This window comes from Ceratosolen solmsi, unplaced genomic scaffold (assembly GCF_000503995.2).
Source record: "Ceratosolen solmsi marchali unplaced genomic scaffold, CerSol_1.0 scaffold41, whole genome shotgun sequence".
Lineage (NCBI taxonomy): Eukaryota > Metazoa > Arthropoda > Insecta > Hymenoptera > Agaonidae > Ceratosolen > Ceratosolen solmsi.
In genome coordinates, this window is record NW_011948424.1 from 2,746,219 (window position 1) to 2,770,264 (window position 24,046).

The following is a 24,046-nucleotide window of genomic DNA, read 5'->3' on the forward strand; positions in this document are numbered from 1 at the left end:
GATTGTACAAATTAAGATTAAGACATTTTTCTCTTATTTACAGATCAACGATCTTTTTCAATCCATATGGTTATAAATTACTTTTCAATTTATTAAATTCGTATTATATTGTCATATCGTGTAGATTATTTCTATTACACAGGCCATTCGCTTTTACTATTATTTCCATTTTTCTAAAAATTATTTTCAATATAAAATTATTGAAAAGATTTGCCGAATGTAACATATCAATTAAATAAAATGAAATTTTGTGCAGCAAATTATGGGGGACCTAGTTATGTCGTATTTAAAAAAAAAAAAAAAAAAAAAAAAAAAAAAAAAAAAAAAAAATCGATCTACTTATGCAATAAAAAAGACTTAGTATGTCGAGTCTCATGGTATGTAAATTAATCGTGTTGGTAAATTTTATTCATAGCCTGGATCAATATGGTTCGTTTCATGCTCAAAAAGAAATAGTTTATTATGTTTTTCTTATTAATGTGAAGAAGAACGACAATGTATATAATTATACTAGTTTGTCCATGTGAATTTATTAATAGGTAAAAATATTTTTGAATGGCACGTATAGCGATTGGAATAAAGGTTGTGAGAAAATCCATAAGCTTATTAATATTTTTATTAAATTGTTTATAAATTAAATATATCGCTCACAATATTTATTATACATAAGCTGTAGCTTTACAATTATTAGAAAGAAAAAATATTGTTATACATTATTTCTCTATTATTATGATTGATCATTGTTATTATTATTAATCTGTAATAAAATTATTTCCTGTAATAAAAAATTACCTATATTGAACGAACAATAATGTTTGAAATGATAAAGTATTTATAATTCGAATAGAATTTGCAAAAATACTCTACAATAAAAATGCCAACAAAAATCAATGATTATTCAAATACAAAACTTGTAATAGTATGTGAATTTCATTATTATAAAAGCGTATTAATTAAGTTACCTTTTTTTTATTACATGTGATTATTTATTATTTTATGCGACTATCGACGATATCTGCAGTCCAACTTTGTAATCAAAGTAATGATTTTATTGAAACATTTTAAGGAACGTCGATAAATAATTAATTATGCTGACAAATTTGCATAATCATTGGTTGATTTTCACTCGATTAACTTTTGTGTGCGTGTGAGTGCGCGCGCGCGTGTGTGTGTGTGAGAAAAGTTTAATATGTAACGTAATATCGCTTATTAAAATAAATTGATGAATAAAGTGTAAATGACAGAAGAAACGTCCGTCGACTTGTTGTAAGATAAACAGCGTAAGAGAATTTTACTTAATTGATAAATTATGATAAATACAATTGCTGAAATATTTAACATTTATGTTTATAATAATTAAGACAAAATACATTTAAGAAGTCTCTTATCGAATGTGATAAATCGTATCATTTGTAGGGTTTGCTGTAGATCGAAATGGTAAAGTTGAGCGATTGACTCTTCTGACTCCATAAATATAAAGTAACATTATTCCGATACAAGCCACCTTCTATAATTCTCGCAAATCCGCCTTTGTTTCTCAGTCCCTTATCAATGGCAACAATTTGCGTGATAGTTTTGTTACGTTTGTGAAGATTGCACGGCTTTTTTGCATATACGACTTTTCCATATTGTGCTGGAATGTGAATATTTTCGAAGCACGTTAAACTGTCATTATATTGTCTATTGCCAACATGTAGATTTACAGCACTAATAACCACCATAGAAGCCATTACGGTGGCTACTATGTAAATCAGCTTATATTTAATTAATTCCATTTCAAATAAATCTTTTTCTCTTCTCTCTCTCTCTCTCTCTCTCTCTCTCTCTCTCTTCTTTTTCCTTTAACAAGCTTTAAGATACACTTTAATTGCAATGAGACGAACTTATCGCGTGTGACTTATATTTCGCAGCTACAGTTATATAGACAACTATAATGTGGCAATTTGCGTTCATTATTCCTCGAGTCTTATCTTATCAGTAGAAAATATCGGCTGATACAGTATCTCAGAAAAGTTGACTCATTCTTTTATAGCCAAATTATTTTGATGATTAACCTTATGTTATTGTGTCACTACATCACTAGTTTTTACCTTCATTTAATATGTTCCTGACAAAGTCCGATGAATTTTTTTTTTTTTTTTTTTTCTACCTACGATAATGTACATCGTCATCCACAAAATCTTATATAAGGAAGAAAAAATACTTTCGATATGTCAACGATAGAAATGTCCGACTCGTTACAAAAACAAAAATTAATACTTTCAACTTTGAAACGATACCGTAACAGCGTTATTGAGAATTTTTCAACTATTCATCACTTGAGTACATTGAGTGAAAACACTAAAAGTCGAAGAATTTACATTAAAAAGTTCTGTTCATATATTAAACAATTCATACATTAGCTTCTAACCTTTATTAACTCGACGTGCTATTATATTCAATATTTTCTTACGTATATATATATATATATATATATATATATATATACATGCTAATGAGAGATATATACATACATATATAAGTAACGGTCTTGAATTAAGGTTAATTAGTATAATAATCGGTTTGTATTAATATAAAATATGTATTGAATATTATAAGCAAAAATATATGCAATAAACAAATAATAAATAAAAATATTACTATATTATTTTTATAATATAAATATTTTCTTTTTTTTCTTTCTTATTTCAAATTATTTATATTGAGTTTTTATAAAATGCAATGTTTAAATTATTGGGATTTTTTGTTTTTTGTTTTTTTTTTCTTGTTTTTTTTTTTTTTTTTTGTATTTTTCAATAAATAAATATAGAATATAGCATGTATATAACATAAATATATAATGACTAGGTAAAGATAAATGACATACGTCAGTTTCACGTATTTCAACTAAATCACAACATTTTATTCCCTTTATTTAAGACAAATATATTCGAATGCTAATAATAGATGAAGAAGAAAAACTTCTAAATATATGAATTATGGGCATATTGGGCGATAATGTCCAGAAGTAATAAAAATTCACCATGACATTGTGTAGCATCGAAAGATATTATTATAAAAAGAAAAGAGAAAGCGTATGAAATATCGAGGCTTATTGCTACTATAAAAGCAGCATTCTGTTGTGGGAAAAATAAAAATTATTATCGTTATAAGTCTGCGGATAAAATTTCTTCGAATTGCGTGTTTTATGAAAGTTGCACAAAAAAAATTTGAATTCGATCAGACGAACACAGGACACAAATTCTCGATTAAAGAAAAATTATTATTGCTATTAAGCGTAGTAATAACCACTAGGCTTTTCTCATTTTCAAAGTATATATAATGTGTCTTTCTTAATCTTATATCTTTTATATTATATAAATTATATAATATAGTGAAGATGTAGTGAAGTTTGCAGCTCGATATAAAGCAATAACAACATGCAAATTTCTCAATATCGCCTATTATCAGCACACTCTAATTATCTTCTAATCGTATATCCATAGCTCATATAAATATTATATATCTTGACATAGTTATGACATAATATGAGCTGACCCTTTCAAACTACAAATTATCGTTATTTATAGGAAAGATAAATATTTTTTTACAAGTATTGTTTTGTTTTGTATTGATTTTTTTTGTTTTTGTTTTTGTTTTTGTTTTTTACCTGTACCGTACTGAATTATGGTTGAATTCAGGTGATCAAAATATTGTCAATACCCTATGAAATGGAATTTTTTCTAATTTCCATTTTCGAACGAATGTAACTCATAAATATAATGATTAAAAAGAATGTTTTTTTGGTTAATATATAACTAACAATTCCAGCTTATCTTTAAGGATTAAACTTTAATCATCTTCATACATAATTCCAAGCAATAATATATTTATAAGTTTAAAAATTGAATTAATTATTTATTATTTACTTGTTATTTGAGGATGATGATATTTTTAATTACAAACTTGCTTTCATATTCTATGCAATAAGGTTGAGCCGCAACGTTGGAGTAATGTAATAAACTATTTTATACTCTGTTTTTTTTTTTTTTTTTTTTTTTTTTTTTTTTTTTTTTTTTTATTACAACACTATATTTTCATTTCTGAATTCATTTTTTCCAAACGAAAAAAAAGAAAAAATAAACATTGAGAGTCGTTATACAGAAAACTTTTACTACCGTTGCTTAAGAAACAGATTACTTTTGCAGCATGATTGATCTACTTTTTAATTATTGTCGTAAAAAATAATAAACAAAAAGCGATCATCTTTTTTTTTTTTTTTTGTTTTTTTTTTTTGTTTTTTTTTTGTTTTTTTTTTTAACTTTTCTATCTTTTTAATACTTTTTTATGCGCGTATACCAGTATATTTATAAAATTAAAAAAAAAAAAATACACTAAGTTATTTCTGTGATAAAATTTGGATATTTTGATGGTCGTTCTGAAGAAAAATAACGGAAAATACATTCATTGGATAATGAAAAATATATATATATGTGTATAAAAAACAAACAAAAACAAAAAAACAAACATTTATATATAAAATACTTGTAAATAACGCAATTATAAATAATATATTTTTTTTAATAATAAACCACATAATCCTTGCGCTACAAATATGTCTAAACTCGTTAGACTTGGATTGATTTATCATATGCAAAAGAGATTATTTTATAAAACTTTGATCTATATTAATGATATCAAAGATAACGAACAGAAAATAATGTTGAATTATTTCAGAATGTTATTACGCTGCTGGATATCGTTTTTTTTTCTTCTTTTTTTTCTTTTTTTTCTTTCTTTTTTCTCTTTTTTCTCTTTTTTTTTCTTTCTTTTTCCTTTTTTTTTCTTTTTTTTTCCTTTCTTTTTTCTTTTTCTCTTATAACGTGCATTTTAACAAGCATACAAAGCCTTCTACGCGTCTCTTCTCGGGCATCTTGAGCACGACAACACGCTGATAACCGACAACCTATTCGTTCCTATATCGTTCTCTCCTCCTCTCCTTCACATTAAACTAATAAAAGAACAAAAGAAATGTATCAAATTCTTATGTCACGGGATACAACTATATATTTTTATTTTTTTCTTCGCCAACAATTGTCAAGAGATACTTTACCCGTTTTTCATAGTTCAGCAACCGAATTGATTTCATCCACGAGAAATACTGAAAGCTATTTAAGTATGAAAGAAGAATTGCATAAAACCACCGAGAGACACTTTGAATAGGCTAGGGGTACCAAAGAATTGTAATAAAATCAATCGTAATATTATTACAATGGCTTACAATAATTACAATGAACATCCAGTCAAAGTCGATTTGTAGGCCAATGAACGCTGAGCTTTCAGCGATGACTCCCAATCTTCGGTCTCCACAGCATCAAACTACCATACTTTTTCCGGTCGACCATCCCGTCACCTTACATCCCTGCATTTCCTCATACCATTATTATTCGATTAGTACACGGTAACGCGAGAGAAAAGTTATTTTGGAATCTCGGCTCAACTTACGCGTTTGAGTCACGTTGGTAATTCATTAATTCATTAATTCATCGCGTATTTTCAATCGGCAATCTTTCAGCACAGCATTATGGATCTTATGGACTATTTCATAAGACGCGATCTTCATTGGACGCTAAAGATACACGGCGAGATTTATGCTAATACGACCAGAAGGTAATCGAGTAGATTGCTGGTATGAATAAGTTTATATAGGAATAGGTCAGCCTTTCCGTAATACTTTCCTAATCCATATTTGTCGCTTATTTAATAATTGATTCAAACAAATAAATGTGCTTCGTGAAAAATGTAATTGATATATGTGTTTTTTGTTTTTTGTTTTTAAATCACCGCAAAGTCAACTTTCATACGGAATAAAGACACGTTCCACCTACGTCATATGGATAGTAAACAAATTTTCATATTTATTATTATTATTATTATTTCTTTTTTTCATTACTTTCTAATATTACTCCAACGATCTTTCTGCAAAAGTTAAAAATTATAAAGGATCGAGTATATCGCGCTAAAAAAGTATTTTTCATGAAATTTAATTGAATTGAAGACCATTTGAAACAAAATAAAATAAAGTTTCTTTTTATGTCATTACTACCCTACACTATATTATTTCATTTTATATAATATACATATACATATACATACATACATATACATACACATACATACATATACATACACACACATATATATATATATATATATATATATATATATATATATATATATATATGTATTTGAAATTCTTATCTTTAATAAATGTACGATATTTGTATTGTTTTTTTTTTTTTTTTTAATTTAATGTTCGAGAAATATCGACAAAACATTTATTAAGTAAAGTCTGATATCCAAGCTATGAATTATAATAAATATTAAGAGCCATGATTAGGAACTGTGATAAATAGTTCACTTTTATCATTATGAGAATCTACATCTATAAACGTTGGAATTTAAATCTAACGTTTGGATTTTTTAATGTATAAATAACGTCTACGTGTAAGAACAAGTTTAAATTACAATATTTTCACCTTCCATTTTTCCTTCGATATTCATTGTATTTATTTCATGTAGTTGAAAACTTAAAATTCATCGATTAATTTACTCAGAATAAACCTCGTATTTGTTTATACGGTTTCACATTATCTATCAAATGGTATAATATAAAAATCGATGTGTATTATTACAAATATTTCCTTCGCTTAGAGTAATGTAGGATTCAATATTTTGCAGGAAAATATTTGTAATAATATACGATTGCATATCAATTCAATATACCGTTGGCATTGTAATGTTTTTTTTTTTTATGTAATATTTTACCAATTTTATTTATTATTCTTTCATTGTAATTCCAATATTGTTCTCTCATCCTGGATCATTCAAATTTTAATTTGAAAAAACAACAGAGCCAAGCACTAAAAATACTCGTATATTTATATAATCTATACGATTCATGATTGGTGAGTATTATTATTATCGTTTATTTTTTAAGTTTTTCTATATGCTTATATTACTTATAAAGATATCAAAAGAATTGTCTGGATTCAAAGTGCGAAACGCCGAATGAAGCTCTACGAGGCACTAGATAATAAATATATAATTTCTACGATATTATTGTCAAAGGTTAGATAAGGCAGCGACGAGCGATGGCACTCATTGTATATTAATATATATATATATATATTAATATACGCGTGGTTATGGTGAAAAAGTGTGCATGACAAAAAGCTATGATTATCTATAATATTATTAATTACATCGATTCGAAAATTTCCACGTACGATTCATTAATGTGCCGCTATTCTCATATATGGACACTAATTGTTGCTAAAATGCTAATGGACAGCAAGAATAATGAGCTATAGAAAGGTTTGAATGTATAATGGAAAACCTCGTTCTTCCAACTATATTTTTCGAATTATATTACGGGGCATAAACGAATGAAAAATCACAATGAGCTAATTCACACCAATTTTAACTCTTAATCAATATACATCATTTATACTTAACAACATTATTATTTTAATTTATTATTTTTTATTTTTTCTTTTTCTTTTAAATTTTTTTATTTTGATCAAGATAAGTACAGTTTTCTTTAATAAGTATAAGGAGCACTTTACATGAGAATTGAGAATACACAAAGCATCGGAATGTTCTTTTATTTCACATAAAACAAGATGTAACAAAGTATCGGATAGTAACTGGACATTTACACATGCATATAGGTGCACTATCCCATTGTATATTCTACATTTATAAATAAAATAAGTAGAATAATTTAATAACACGTGATGATATTGTGCGAAATAAGAATGAATAAGCTAGTGTAATATAATAAAAGTTTGTTTAAATTAGAAATTTACGGAGCGCTAGGTACATTCTGCATACAACTCACAATACTCAAGTTATTAAAGAGTATATATATATATATATATATATATATATATATATAAGACGATGTTTTTAACAAGACATTGACAAATAATTTTATCGATACAGCTTTAGTAGCATGGCTTTGCGTACAACTCGACAACAAAATTAATGCCGTGACTCCTCTGGCTTTTAAATTTCAAGGTTAAATTGCTGTATCCCACCCCATACGTAACATTACTAACCATCGCTCCATTTCCATTGGTCTTTTTGTCTAAAGCACGTATCTGTGTGATTCTGCTGTGACGACTGATGTTAAAGGTTTTATACACTTCGATCACCTGCAGCCACTTGGACGACTTAATGACATTCTCTTGATGCACCAAACAATCGTACAACTGCCTATTACCTATTATTAGGTTGTGCGATTTGTTATTTGCTTTATAGTAGGCATAATTTTGTACGTAATTCGACGAAACGTCGATAAAAACGGCTGTTAATATCACAATAAAATACACGGCGCAAATGTATTTGCTGTTGGACATTATAATGCGTCACTTTCTTAATATTCACCTGTAATTTTTTCTTCTATTGGCAAATATATTTCAACCCTCGGTTCTTTCCAATTGAAAATAATGCTTTGATATAGATCGCAGATATTTCTGAAAATGTACTTCTCTTCTATTAATTATTACACGACTCCTCCTCCATATATGCCACTGCGACTTCTTTGACTTTCGTTTTAAAATGTCGACTATTTCGTCGATGTACGATGGATTTTCACAAAGACACATTAAGAAGCCCTGCTGACAAATAGCGCACTAAGCTTTATTTATCATGATAAGATAATGGATAAAAATATACAATACTACTGCTTGACGCGTACGTACGACTGACGATTCGATAAAATCCGAATCATTAATATCTCGGACATTTAATCATTAACATACTATTTGAATAGGTTTTTTTTTTTTTTTTTTTTTTTTTTTTTTTTTTTTTTTTTTTTTTTTTTTTAAATAATTTTTAATATATATATATATATATATATTCATTTCGTATCTGAAAAATAGACTAGGAAATAACTATCGATACATTGTACAATAGAAATTAAACACTTAAGAATTTAATACTAAAGAAAGCAACGTACCCGAACGAATATACAACAAAGGCTTCGCCTTAAAAACAAACAAAAACAAACACAAAACCATACGAATGAATCATCAAAATTTTGCTTCAAATAGTTTAACAAAATTTTCATTATTTAATCAAATTCAAAGTGAAGTCTAAATAATTTTCAAATTTTCTCAAACGATCGCGATTCACTTCTTTCGTATGATCCTTCGGCCAGACTCTTCCTTCCTTTGGGATATAAGCCCGAAATTTATATTCGCCGGAGTGGATGTCAGAGTGTGCGTGGAGGGTAATGGACGACAACCCCAGCACTTTGTCCAAGCTCAATGTATTTCATAGGTAACGCAAGTACGTGCGGAAAATGCCGACCCTTTGGACCCTAACGGACATATACGGGCGAATCGGGAAATTCAGCAACGTCAAGTTTTACAACCTCCCCCATTGGAAATAAGTCAATAGTGATACGTTATCCATTTACTCTTTGAATTTACACGGCGATGCTGGCACATGGACATATCATTAGCATCTTTTCAACTGTTGGAGATTGCACGCATCATGCGCCACGGACAATTCAAATGCAGGTCAAACTGTATTCCCTGTGTAATAATTACGGTGCCACTAACTGAAACGTTGTATACTAACTCTTTCTCTCGTCTCTCTCTCGTCTCTCTCTCTCGTCTCTCTCTCTCGTCTCTCTCTCTCGTCTCTCTCTCTCGTCTCTCTCTCTCGTCTCTCTCTCTCGTCTCTCTCTCTCGTCTCTCTCTCTCGTCTCTCTCTCTCGTCTCTCTCTCTCGTCTCTCTCTCTCGTCTCTCTCTCTCGTCTCTCTCTCTCGTCTCTCTCTCTCGTCTCTCTCTCTCGTCTCTCTCTCTCGTCTCTCTCTCTCGTCTCTCTCTCTCGTCTCTCTCTCTCGTCTCTCTCTCTCGTCTCTCTCTCTCGTCTCTCTCTCTCGTCTCTCTCTCTCGTCTCTCTCTCTCGTCTCTCTCTCTCGTCTCTCTCTCTCGTCTCTCTCTCTCGTCTCTCTCTCTCGTCTCTCTCTCTCGTCTCTCTCTCTCGTCTCTCTCTCTCGTCTCTCTCTCTCGTCTCTCTCTCTCGTCTCTCTCTCTCGTCTCTCTCTCTCGTCTCTCTCTCTCGTCTCTCTCTCTCGTCTCTCTCTCTCGTCTCTCTCTCTCGTCTCTCTCTCTCGTCTCTCTCTCTCGTCTCTCTCTCTCGTCTCTCTCTCTCGTCTCTCTCTCTCGTCTCTCTCTCTCGTCTCTCTCTCTCGTCTCTCTCTCTCGTCTCTCTCTCTCGTCTCTCTCTCTCGTCTCTCTCTCTCGTCTCTCTCTCTCGTCTCTCTCTCTCGTCTCTCTCTCTCGTCTCTCTCCTCTTCTCCAACATCTCGATATTATTATCCCTCCAACGATTATCGCACGTTCGCCTTCTTTTCTCTCCCATTTCATTTTCGATAGCGATCCAATTTTACCTTACGTAATCCCGCGGCTCCCGCTCTCACGCTCTCAAACGCCATCGACCTGCCATTCAATTGGGCTGCTTAAGCGATGGAGAAGTGGCAAAGGATTTTCTTCAAAAGCGACTATCTGAGCGACGAACGAGGCGCACGTTCGTTCGGCTCTATAGATAAAACTAATCGATCCATGCCGCGTTGTATTGCATTAGAATAAAAAGGAGAAAATTTTACGCGCGGCCATGTCACGAGCTCACACTTTCAATTCGCGATAACAGCATAAGTAAGAACGTCTCGGTCGAGTTATAAAAGTCGTAACAGATCTATGGCAATGAGTAGCATTTCCCTTATAGGTAAGACTTATTATTATGAATGTTTTAGACGCTTCGAACGCTATTGCGAAATGAGCATTCGAGTCAGTTAAGCAGCGCCTCGCATTTCCAGCTAATCGAATGAAAATCATAAGTCTAATCGTCGGCCACATTTTATATGTCCATCAATGTGCCATAATATAGTATGTCGATAGCCAGTATTTATAATTATCGGAAAAATTGTAATTGATAAATGTTTGTTTAATTTTTTCTGCGAATAGCCAAGCCTCTCTAACCTATAATCGGACAAATAAATATATAAGTTGATAAACATTTGTGTTGAAGGTCAACGAACGATGAGCCAATGTCCAACGGTTTCATTATGAATTCTGATAAATTTAATCGAAGAGAAGGTACGAACAAGTTGGAATTGCACGCCCAGCTTTATTCCAATGACAATTGTTCTAAATTTACCATCTTAATATCTACGTATCCCAAGATGCCTCTGCTTTTGACAATTAACATCGTCGTCTCGCCAATGATTTGCCAAATGTCATTTTCGATGATAAGATAACATCTTGTCATACGATAATAAATATCGTAGTTGAGCATTTTATTAACCGGCCGATAAAAATAAAATTCGTCACTATTCTCGCAATGGAGTATGACAATCGCAAATTCAATAGCGCACTTACCACCACTTACCCCGAAATTAACAATTAAATGTCTGCTAATATATTTTTCCTGACGTTTTTTTTTTTTTTTTTTTTTTTTTTTTTTTTTTTTTTCTACCCGAAAAGCCTTATCTGCGCATATAAATCACTATAAATTAACGAGACACTTAATTGTCCGTTTATAATGATCATATTATAAAACAAAATATACGTATGCTCGTTGGATTATTGGTATGGAGCTAAATGGACAAAATTGTTGTTTATTCGAGATATTCGAGATATATCGACTTGAATATAAGAACCTTGAAGATCGTCATGACAATCGGATATAAAACTTTGATCTAGAAACAGGGTTTTATTGTTTTTTTATGTTTGAAAAAATTCAATTACAAACACAAGCGCGCACACATCTATATATACTTTACATCATTTGTTCTTCTCAACAATATTAAATAAGCTTGTTGCATTTATTACCCTCATCATTGTTCAAAAGTAAACAAACATTATGCAGCCATTTCCGCAACACGCACACACACACACACACACACACACACACACACAGAGGCACAAACAAATAAACAATCACATTATTATAGGAACAATATTGAACGGATGAACCGTCAATGCTATAATTAATTTTCCCAGTTACTTTTAAACGGATAAATAACAATCATCAAAAAAATTGATTGGGAAAAAATTTGCATATTTTATATTAACTAAAAGCGAAATTATTATTATTGCAATGAGAGGTTACAAATCACAAATTCGTAGAACACGGCCTGAATAAAGCGATCGGGATATTAAATTTTCTTTACTACATCATAGATTATAAAATTTATCCAATGAATAATAAGTTTAATAAGCTTAATTTTACTGATAATATCTTAGCCGTATAACGATGGCATTATCGAATCTTCCATTCGCGAATTAATTTGAACGTATTAAGATAAATAGAAAAGAAGTTTAAAATAAAAAATAAATAAATAAATAAATAAATAATTATACTATTCCCAATGTACGGCGCAATATTGAAAGTATACAATTTTTCATTGTTTAATAACCCCAGTGTATTTAATTAATTAAAATGAAAATTAATTCAACTTGTCATTAACTTTCTAATCCAAACCGAAATTGAACTGGTGATATTTTTTACCATTAATATACCTTACTTTCATTATGGTATTTATACATCAGTGTGTCCATACGATTCGCTCATTTAACAAATAATAATTAAAATCGTAAATTCATCCATTTATTTTATAAGAAATTAAAGAAAATTATTTCCACGAGAAGATAATGAAATTTTTGTGCATCTAAATTATTACAAGCTAATCCTTCGAAGTAACTGATTTACATAAAATATTAATTTGTACAGTACGAATCTAGAGTTATTACATTTAAGAGAAATATTTAACGTTGATAGAACATTATACAAGATAACCATTACTTGGAATAATCACTAATTATCATCACCGGTCTTTGCTAAGAGCACCTGTAAATGAAAATATTTAAATTATTCGCTCATTATTAAACTACACAGTCCACACAGTCCACACATACACACACACACGCTAACGCGCGCACAGGCACACGTCCTACTATAAATTAGTTTAAATTAGGTTCGAATTTAATAATCTGTATGTAATTTCGAGTCCCGATTTTTATTTGCGTGAATACTTTGATTTATCCTCCATGCACTGCGTTACACACTTGTCAGAAGTAATTTTACTCGTGAAGGCACAACATTGACTCAAATTTTTATGAAGGTGCATAGATATAATTCTACAAGTGGATTCAAATAAATTCTTTTATTTTAATAAACAGTTCGATTCCGTATTTTAGAAGTACAAAACATCGGTTATTTTAAAAGCTAATAGTAAATACACTTATCGGAGACAACTTTTATACGCATGTACAACATTTCAAAAATATGTTCTTAACTATCCCTTTTCTTCCTTTTTTTTTGTCTTATTTTTTTTTCTTTTTTAAGTTTTTTTACAGTAGTACAGATCTGTATTTGCAATCGATTGAAAACGGTAATAATTAAAGAAATTCTTTACTAATTATCATTAAAGGACATTTATGAACTCGACTTCTTTCTCATAACAGTTTAAATAAGGTAAAATAATACAAGTTTCTTTCTTTATTTTCAAAATAAAGGTAATTAAAATTGTTTATCCTAAACACTGTTAGCAACGCCGGTCTCAGGCTCATTCACTGTGTCTTCTTCATTATCGCCATTCGTCTCTGCGGTGACTTTGGATTTTGATACTGTTTTTCCCTTCTTAGGTGGTGCCTTACCTTTCCCCTTCTTCACGAGCTTAGTTTCTATTTTTTCTTCTAACACCTCCTCTTTACCATTTTCCATCACTTCTGATTCAACTCCGTTCTCTTTAGTCTCTAGGGTGCCATCACTTTCTTTATCGTTATCTTCATCTTTAACATCTGAATTAAATGTACCATTCTCATTCTCAACGTCTTTCTTAGCCCTGGCTTTTTTAGAAACAACTGAAACAGAAATTTTTTTTTATCCCGTTAACGAGGTGGAATTCATATTTAATACAATTATTAATAAATCAAGCGCCCGATTTACATTCGATTGTTATTTTTTTTTTTTTTTTTTTAATTCCGATACTAGCTGTGGTTTTTCTTTTTACCTATTTATTTAATTTTTGTACAATAAATTATTGAAAGCTTTTCATGATTATAGTACTTTCAAGTAATTAAACATCATACTTCGAATACGGTATTAAATATCTAGAAAATACGGTTAACTAAATAATCGCAATTCAATCCAGGGATTAGATCATGTTTAAGCTTACCTTCTGCCTTATTGCCTCGGCCTTTGCCCTTTTTAGTGGCCAGTGATGTCTTTTCTTCAACAACTTTGTTTTTAACATCAGCTTGAAAATTAAAGTTTAATTAATAAGAAAAAATTTGTATCTATCGATTTGCTGACATCGTCATTAATAAAAATGTAAGAAGCATATTACTATGTACAACTAACTTTCGTAATTTTTCTCTATAGGAACATCCACCTTCTTATCGACTTTGCCTCTGCCTTTTTTTACCGGCTTCTCAACAATATCATCGTTCTCTTCAACTTTTTCAGTATCGTCAACTTGAGCTTCAGTTTTTTTATTACTGTTCTTTCCTGAAGACTTTTTCTCAAACGAGTCTGCCTTTTTTGGCGCAGATTTTTGCCTCGGTGCTGCTTTTGCCATTACTGGTTCGACTTCAATCTTCTTATTTTTGGCTGCCCTTGGTAACCTAACTTCCTTTGTCACTTGCTCTTCAATTTGAGTCTTTTTCTTTTTTGCTGCAGAAACATCATTATTTTCTGCCACTGCGGGTGTATCAAGAACTTCATTTTCCACTCGTTTACCCATTTTGCGTGGTGCCATTGCTTTAAAAAAAAAAAAAAAAAAAAAAAAAAAAAAAAAAACAAACAGAAAAACAAAAAACAAAAAAAAATAAAAAAAAATAAAATAAAAATAAAAAAAAAATAAACCAAAATAATATTCCAAAGTCTAATTACTATAAATCTATATATATATATATATATATATGTGTGTGTGTGTGTGTGTGCGTGTAGGTAGGTATATATACATATATAAATATGTATATATACATACACGCACACAAACAAACACACGCACACACACATACATATATATATATATATATATATATATATATATATATATATTATAACAAAAGTGCAGTATTAATATCCAAATAGTGCAGATAAGTTGAAGAAACTTTTATTGGATTAGCGAGGAATTAATGCGCTGGAAGAGCAATGGGCAAATAGTAATGATAATACGCTCTTGAATGATTAATCGAGCAATTATAAATGGCAAATTATAAATGCTCCACGCCAAGAATAAAGATAGAATGGCCATCACAGTTTAATGATAAGCATAGAGTAATTTCAATTTAGAGGCTAATAGATCCTTCTTATGTATGTATGATTCATCATACATTATACTTATAGGATCCCTAAAATAATCATTCCAGTGAAGTAATTAATGAATTTCATAATTACAGCGGATAAGCAATATCTATGGCCAAAACACATTGACCTTGGGTATCAATCATCGTGGGACAATACTTTTAAGAAAATTTAAAAGCTTTTGAATGCAAATTTCATCGCTTAAAATAATTACTTTAATTTTCTAGTATTTGCAAGCCTGCAATACCGACGACAATTTTCCAATATCTTTATCCTCGACTGCTTTTATTTAACTAAGTCTTCAATCCTTAAGACGTGCGCCTGACATTTTCATTAATCATAAACCGAGAAGGTAATGTAATATCAAGCAAATAAAGACGCTAATCGAGCGTACCACCACCACATTAATTACGCGACGTCCCGGGCATTCGAATAATGGCAATCGTTCGAAACTTGGTAATCGTGCGGAAGCTCAATTCCACCTCGCTCGACTAAATACATTAAAAAAATCTCTTCCACGCCGACCCGCGTACATTAAACAATACAATAACAAATGGGAGAAACGTAGGAAATCGCTGCATGAAGAGGCCACGGAGAAAGCAGATTTTATCAATCGGCGCAATAATTCGGGGATCTGCCAAACCAGCGAGCGAGTCATGGCATTTGAATAAAAACAAACATAGCCAAAAACATTGCCCGTATTAGCGGGACAATGTTTTGGGCATTAATAAAAGTAAACATAATTTCGGCCTTACACGCGCACACCGTTCGTCGTCAATCAAACAATGGATCAGAATCGAATCATCGCCAACGAGATTCTTTTACCTGTATTTTGAATGATCGGGGGAGAGTTGGGTGGTGTGTGGATTGTTTGCGTGCGTGTGTAAGTGAGCGATCGAAGGGGCAAGGGAGAGATTTATAGGAGGAAGAGCGAGCGAGCGAGCGAGCGAGCGAGTGAGAGAGAGAGAGTGTGTGTGTGTGTGTGTGAGAGAGAGAGAGAGAGAGTGATATCGCGGAGTATTGGATTAGGCGAGGGTATGTGGAGAGGAGGAGGAAAGGGTATTTGAAGGAGCCTGATAAACGCATTGGCCTACCTTACCCGAGAAAACACTCGTGCCAAGCCAATGTCCAAGGGCATGAAAAGCCGCTGGACAAACGCGTTAAAGCACGCGCGCGCTCAACCAATGTCGCCTCGGCGTAAAGGCACGATATGCACAGCATCGGACATCTTCGAAAATCGTACATTATTCGCGCGCCCAATAGACTTTTCATTGAAATCCCTGCAGACAGGTACAATGTTTGTTGCGAGAGACGAAAATACGAATCGCAACCGTCTCTTCTCGAACGCCTTGAATAACGCGCAGCTCGTCGGCGAAGGGAAGAAGGGAACGAAATGAAGCAGAACGAGACGAAGGAGTGAGGAGTGAGGAGTGAGGAGTGAGGAGGAGCGAGGAGGAGCGAGGAGGAGCGAGGAGGAGCGAGGAGGAGCGAGGAGGAGTGAGGAGTGAGGAGGAGGAGGAGGAGGAGGAAGAGATGGCGGAGGAGGAGGCAACGGCGGGCCCCCCCCTCCGGGCGACGCTGGCGGGAGCGGGAGGAGGAGGAGGAGACGAAGGAGGTGGCAAAGGAGGAGGAGAAGGAGAAGAAAAAATTGATAATCGCAATGAACGAATAAAATGAAAATCTCCTCACCTCGCTCTATGAGCTACTCCCGCCTTTTCTATACGCGCACGTCGCCTCTTTCCTTGTCCCTGTCTTTCCACCCGAGTCTCGCCGATGAGAAACAGAGATGTTCGACTGGCGACTTTGAAGGCTAAACCTTAAAAGTCGTCGGCGCAAGTCCTTCGCTTCGACCCTGCAATTAACCGGCTTTGTATCTCCAGAGCAATGCCTCTCGCGACTCTTACACATCGAGAGGAAAAAACAAATGGTTTCGCGAGCTGTTAGCTATAGAGCGTTTAATATGCCGGTCGGTCCGGCGTGGCGGCTACACTCGTTCTCTCCTCGTTTTTCCCCTCGGCGACGGGAAAAATAAAAAGAAAGAAAGAACGAACGAACGAACGAACGGACGAACGGACGAACGGACGAACGGACGAACGAACGAACGAACGAACGAACGAACGAACGAACGAACGAACGAACGAACGAACGAACGAAAGAAGGGTAAAAAAAAAAAAAAAAGAAGAAAAAAAAACGAGTCCTTAATCCAGTCCATACATTTTCAAATAACGACTTACCTCGTTGCGAGAGTTCTTGGCTATAATTGCGCAGCGACAAAGGAACTACGGCCGTACTTTTAACTCCCAGATGCGAATTAAATCTCGAGGCGAAGAGCCGACTACAAGAAGGCGCTGAGAGAAGATGTTCGCGTTTTTTGGGCGCCGTCGGCTGTACGTTCGTTCGTTCTCCTGCCTGAGTCTATCTCACTTTTTCTCCTTCCCCGTCTTTCTACTTCGGCCGTTCTTTCCTTCGGTCTCGCTCGCTCGCTAGCCCGCCCCGACACAGACGACGACGTGTTGTTGCGAGGGATTCGTTTTCTCCTTGGCGAGCCAATCGCCGCGAGTCCTCGGGAGAAGGCCGTGACGTGGATTGGTCGGGAAACCCGGCAAAGTTCCTCATAGGCAAGTCTATCGCGCAACGACGACCCAACGCGACTCATCGACGCAACCCGACGCAACGCAACGCAACGCAACGTAACGCAACGCAACGCAACGCAACGCAACGCAACGCAACGCAACGGCAACTCAACTCAACGCAACGATCCAACGACCCAACGACCCAACGTACCAAGTCGCGCACCAAATGAACTTTAGTAGCCCTGATCCACGCACACTATCTCTCTCTCTCTCTCTCTCTCTCTCTCTCTCTCTCTGATTTGTCTCTCTCACATGAAAGAGAGAGAGATCTCTCTCACATTTCCTTGAAGCATTTATTTTAAATTTGGTTGTCACTGACCTAAAGTATTTATACATACTTTTAATAGGTATTATATAATTATATAATAAACGAATATATTTAATTGGAAGATATAATAACTTCATCTGTTACAGAATAAAAATTAAATTAGATGTATTTAAATTTGATGTGTATAAACTGAGTAATCTCTTAATTTATATTTTGTAATTATATTTATAAATTTAATTTTTTAATTGTAAAGATAATTTATTATTTTTAGTTGCGACAACCACAACACGTTAATATTCAAAATTCAGCTCAAATTCTTCAGCAGCCAAATACAGATGAACGAAATCGTCGAATTTCAAATATATCAAATAACTCAAATATTTCTACTGATTCACAGCAATCAGAAACAAATAATGTAAATATGGAAGAAAGAAAAGTATCTGGTATATCAAATCAACATATTCAGCAACAGGCATATTTGAGTCAGCAGTCACAAGATGGCATTTCTAATGGTATTCAGATAGCAAATGGTACTGTAGAAACTGCTCAACAAACGCAACAAGTTGCTCATCATAATGCTTTGCATACAACACTAACAGGAATTTTGCCTTCTGCTAGTACTCAAATTCCATCTCAAACAACTACAGTGACTGAAACTGCACCAAAAACCAAAGTGAAAGAAGTGTCATCGACACTGCCAGATCTTGCTCAAAACTTAGCAAATATTTTATCAAATCCTAAATCAAAATCTGCCCATTCCATGGCTCAAGGTCACGAGCCACTTCAAAATTCCACAGTTATGCAACCAGTTCTTCATTCCGAACAATACTTTCAGCCAATACAACCTGAAATATGTATGCAAAATCTACAAATTCAACATCAATTCTCAATCTCTCCATCTCTCTCGCACGCCCGTCAATTATTTACATTCCCTTCGACCATTTGGGACATTATAATTCCATCAGTGCATTCGCCATCGACGACTTCTCCCATTCTCTTTTCGAACCACTGCCTTATCACATCAGCGAGCAGCGCGTCGCTCTTACCCCCCTTGTCGTCGGAGATTCGCTCTGTACCGAGCATTACCAGGTTGAAAGTACTCGCGTCCGGCTTATTGACTTTCGACTGTTCGGTTACGCTATCTTCACCGGCTCTTCGTTAAACGTTCATCACGCGACCATCGAGATAAGATCGTCGCTTCCAACCTAAACGACTTACTCCCTCGGGCCTACTCCAAAGCCATTTCCTTTTTATTTTCTCTTTCTCTCATTATCTTCATTATTGTTATTTTATTTTTATTATAGACGCGCGAATACGCGAGCGCATTTATCGATTGCATTGCGTGCTATCGCTGCGGCCGTGTCGTGCACTTTGTAATGCCATATGAGTACGTACTATGAGAGTGCGCGAGACGACGGTAAGGCAGAAATCTATTTCTCGTCCAATTGCGCTTCCCCCCTGCATTTACTTACTTAACTTACTCGCGACACGAGGTTAACGGAAAATGACGACGAGTGAGAAAAGTACTTATTCGCCAATTGCACCGTTGTGCAAAATGAAAAATTAATATTTTAGCAATAAGCATTAAAGGACTAAAGGACGAAATAAACCGAAACATTTGATAATCAATCATTACTATCCGACTATTAATCGCCTGCCCATGGAAATTGCTCGTACTATACGCTCCTATAATTTCAAGCGGTAAGCATTTTATATAAATAAAAGCAACATAACGTAATTACCGACGTATTATAACGAACGACTGATAGCAAACTGGACAAATTAATAATAAGTGTGGCGGATAGATTTATTACGGCCAAACATCGTAATCGACGACTCGTTTTTACAGTTGTTGCAACGCCATGTCAAGATTTAGCTCGAGCATGTTACAAATTATATTGATTTGCCTCGCTGTTACATCAGGCGACATGTACGAGTTTGGTATGGGTGTTACGGGTATAATGTGTATTAAAAGAGCGTTGTTAACGTGCGCGAGCTCGGCCTGTTTCCTCCATTGCTCATTCAAAGTTCTCGTTCTGAATAGTAAAAGATTCGCCGAGAAAGACGAGTGGGGAGTGAGAAGACAGATATAATTGATAATGTCACGGCACAATTTAATTGCCGAGCGTCGCGCACGTGTCTATTTCTTAATAAGCACCAAACTTCTATCGATCACACGGCAAATAAATACGAGATTTCGACTCCTCAATATCGTTTATACTCGATATCGACATCTTCGTAATAAAATTTATATTCTTAAACAAACGTTTCATTCGTTTTATATGGTTTTTCTTTCATTTTTCTTTTCTTCAAACGTCCCTATTACCATAAAATATTATTTCAATTGCAAAAAGCAAATTTGAGAAAAAGTAATTCTTATTAAATAGCATGAAATTTTATGTAAACAAAAGTTTCTTCTCCTTTTCACGTTTGAACGACCGATTCTTTGCAAATTGGCAATTTTTATTAAAATTTTAATACAATTATCCTAAGGCAAATTAATGCTAAATAAATTTACTTAAATACAAGGTTGTAAATAATTTCTGATCGCTCGACATTAGAGATCAGATGATAGATCTAGAAATTTATCTAATCTAGAAATGTAATTACGCAATAATTATATATTAATATTATATATATATATATATTTTTTTTTTTTTTTTTTTTTTTTTTTTTTATACGTAACACGACTTGGAAATGAATAATTCAGTTGGGGCTAGTTGGATGGATAAAGCAACTATATTAATTAATAATTTAATTGGGCAAAAAATTGATTGATAAAAAAGTACTTTGATGATGAATTATTTGAAGCAATTCTCTCCTAAATATTAAGAATAAATTAAGAATTAATCATTGAGAGGCAATTATGTGAGAAATTAGAAGTGAATTATTCGAAAGCTAAAAAGTCACTAATACATATAAAATTATTAAACATAAATATTAAATGCAATTATGAATAATGAAAAGTTTACCGTAGATAAAAAGTGAAAATGTTAATAAAATTTAAACAAATTACAGGAATAAATTATGAAATTATGAATAACATAATTATGTATGATGTAAAGAGTATATTGATTCATTAAAATTAATCTAATATTAATCTGAGAGCAATTAATGGCAAACAATAAGATACGGGGTTTCATAAAACAGAGTATTTTATTTTTTATACTATGTTGATTGAAAAAAGGGGAAATGATAATGCTTCATCATAACTCATGAGGAAAACATAATTTAAGATTAATGAACAATCATTAAGCATATTTACGATGTTTCATTATTTTTTAACAATAAATATTTTTTCAATAACATATACATATTTATTTATTGAGCGCAGACTTTTACATAATTAAAAAATATGTTTCATAATTTGCCTACAAATATTGTTGAAATAGTTTACAATGCATCATTATTATAAATAATGTATGTCAATGAAAATTTTCGATTAATAAATCGAGATAAATAAGAAAGAAGGAAAGAGGAAAGACAATAAAAAGAAAAAAAAAAAAAAAAAAAAAGTAGTGATTAAAATACATTAAATTCAATTTTATTTTATTTTATTTTTTTTTCTTTCTTTTTTTACAGATAAAACAAATATTGATAAAATTGCTGTTGATTTTTACAGCGTATTTCTTTAGATTTCTAATCAATTTTTTCATAAAGCTGCTCCGCTAATCTATAAATCAGGCTCGATGGACTTTAGCACTTTATGAACAACTAAAAGTTTACCAGAATTTAACGAATTAACTTTATCGTAATTTTCTACAATTTATATTTAACAACATTGAGTTTATGTTTATAGTGATAGAAGTGGTGTTTTAACATAATTTGCAATAGAATAAATTTTGAATTATTTATCGGCTGAGTCTTGAATAAATGCCATTTTGTTATGCCTTGGAACAATGGCAAAAATACCCAATTCTTTAAATTGCATTACAATTGGAAACTTATTTTTATTATAATATTATTTCTAATGTCTGTATGTAATTATTTATAATTTTTACATTATATTTATATACAATATTTACATAATCGTTGTTTTTTTTTGTTTGGCTGTTTGTTTGTTTGTTTGTTTGTTTTTTTAATTATGTTTAGACAGAATATATTAAATTTAATATTAGAACTAAACGAAGACCAATGAATAGTGGCCACAAAAGATAATTAACAAACTGTATCGATTAAATAAAAGAAAATGTTTGAATAGCAATTAAAAATTGCATTTCATTCAACATTACGTTCACAATGTTAGTTAACAATTATTCAACTTATATAAAAGAAGACAAATAATGATAAAAGTCACGAAAGTAATGTAAGCCCTTCCCCCCTTGGGGGAACAAATTCCAAATTAACGATTTTTTTTTTTTTTTTTTTTGTTTTAATAAGTTTATGGGTCAATTTAACCGACAATATGGTCGATACAAATTAATGATTTGTGGTTTGGAATAATTTTTATAGCCTAACGAACGATATAGTTAGGATATCTGCATTAAATTTTCGATCAATATATATATTTATATATGTATATATATATATATATATATATATATATATATATAATGTAAATTTTGCAGTTAATCGCATCTGAATATACATTTATTTATAACTTTGGCTATCAAAGTTTGTATATACAAATGGATATTATTATATTTATTATAATTTAATAGCTACAATTGCATCATTCGCATTTTATAATACTAAAATATTAAAAGCAAACGTTTATGAAATTGTATTTTATTATTGATCTTATAATATTATTATAAGTACAGTATAATCGTAAATAAATATAAACAGAAAAAACTGATTATTGAATAAATTACCCAATTGATTTCTAAAGTAACAGTTTGAAGTATATTCAATTGTGTTTAAAAATATAAATTTATGTTTTTTATATGGATGTGTATATTATTATTGCATTGATTGCAATAAATTATTTACTTAAGTCAATAGTACGTCAGCATATTTTAAAGGCATTAATAATTAAAACTTTCATGACAGAGGTTAAAAGAAAAATAAATAAATAAAATTAATCAGAGTCGAAGATTACATATATTTATTATTAAAAAGTTAATTGAAACGAGTGAACGTATTTATTATTGAATAACTTTTCTGTGATAAAATGTTAACGAAATGTTAATGAATTTTCGCATTAATTTCAGTAAAAATATTTTCATATAATTAAAATGTATAGAATTGGTGTAAGTAAATCTGGAAAATCTATTTAATAAAGGTAATAATAACGGATTTGTTGAAAATTCCAAGTATTATGTATAGTTTTTGACTTTATACAATAGACGAGCATTCGTTACTTAAGATATAATGAAAATTGCCCAAAAATTAAAAAAAGATTATTTTCATTGTCGATATTTCAATTTAAAAAAATGCTAATACAAATGCTAATCTTCATATTTTTCAATAACCAAAACTGCAAATAATAATCATTTAATCCGTTGATTATTTCAAATTAACGTTTAATTTATTTATCAAATGACTTACAGATTATATTTATTGCGCTATAATTATTATGAATATGAATTATCGAATAATCATTAGGCGCTTAAGTTATTGATTTCCAATGTCGAATTTTACATTTGACTTTTATATGATTTCACTTAAATTTCAATATTAATTCTATCCCTTTCAATTATTGACATAGAATAATCGAAATTTTCATTTTCAATTCACACTTCTTTGCACATCGGATACACATTAATTAATTATATGTAATTTTCTGAATATTATTTCATTTATTTTAACGCGTACGCGCGTGTGTGCACTCAA

General features: G+C 31.9%; 3 protein-coding genes across 5 annotated transcripts; all 3 read right to left on the minus strand.

The window, feature by feature from the left end:
- Nucleotides 1-1,193: 1,193 nt before the first annotated feature.
- On the minus strand, nt 1,194-1,808 carry LOC105362492 (uncharacterized). Its single transcript, XM_011499949.1, has one exon. It carries the CDS (start codon nt 1,773-1,775, stop codon nt 1,407-1,409), a length of 369 nt encoding a protein of 122 aa, XP_011498251.1. The 5' UTR covers nt 1,776-1,808; the 3' UTR covers nt 1,194-1,406.
- A 6,141-nt stretch (nt 1,809-7,949) lies between these two features.
- Nucleotides 7,950-8,483, minus strand: LOC105362493 (probable salivary secreted peptide). Its single transcript, XM_011499950.1, has one exon. It carries the CDS (start codon nt 8,400-8,402, stop codon nt 7,989-7,991), a length of 414 nt encoding a protein of 137 aa, XP_011498252.1. The 5' UTR covers nt 8,403-8,483; the 3' UTR covers nt 7,950-7,988.
- Nucleotides 8,484-13,204: 4,721 nt separating this feature from the next.
- Nucleotides 13,205-17,848, minus strand: LOC105362494 (glucosidase 2 subunit beta). 3 transcript variants are annotated; one of them, XM_011499952.1, is made up of 5 exons: nt 17,605-17,848; nt 17,060-17,222; nt 14,423-14,821; nt 14,238-14,318; nt 13,205-13,923 (listed from the first exon to the last, which is right to left on the minus strand). In XM_011499952.1, the coding sequence occupies exons 3-5, from the start codon at nt 14,817-14,819 to the stop codon at nt 13,595-13,597; spliced, it is 807 nt and encodes a 268-aa protein (XP_011498254.1). In that variant the 5' UTR covers nt 14,820-14,821; nt 17,060-17,222; nt 17,605-17,848; the 3' UTR covers nt 13,205-13,594. The 3 variants fall into 3 exon arrangements, with proteins under 3 accessions (XP_011498254.1, XP_011498253.1, XP_011498256.1); XM_011499951.1 differs by lacking the exon at nt 17,060-17,222 and having other exon boundaries at nt 17,605-17,845; XM_011499954.1 differs by lacking the exons at nt 17,060-17,222; nt 17,605-17,848 and adding an exon at nt 15,585-15,608.
- Nucleotides 17,849-24,046: the final 6,198 nt, after the last annotated feature.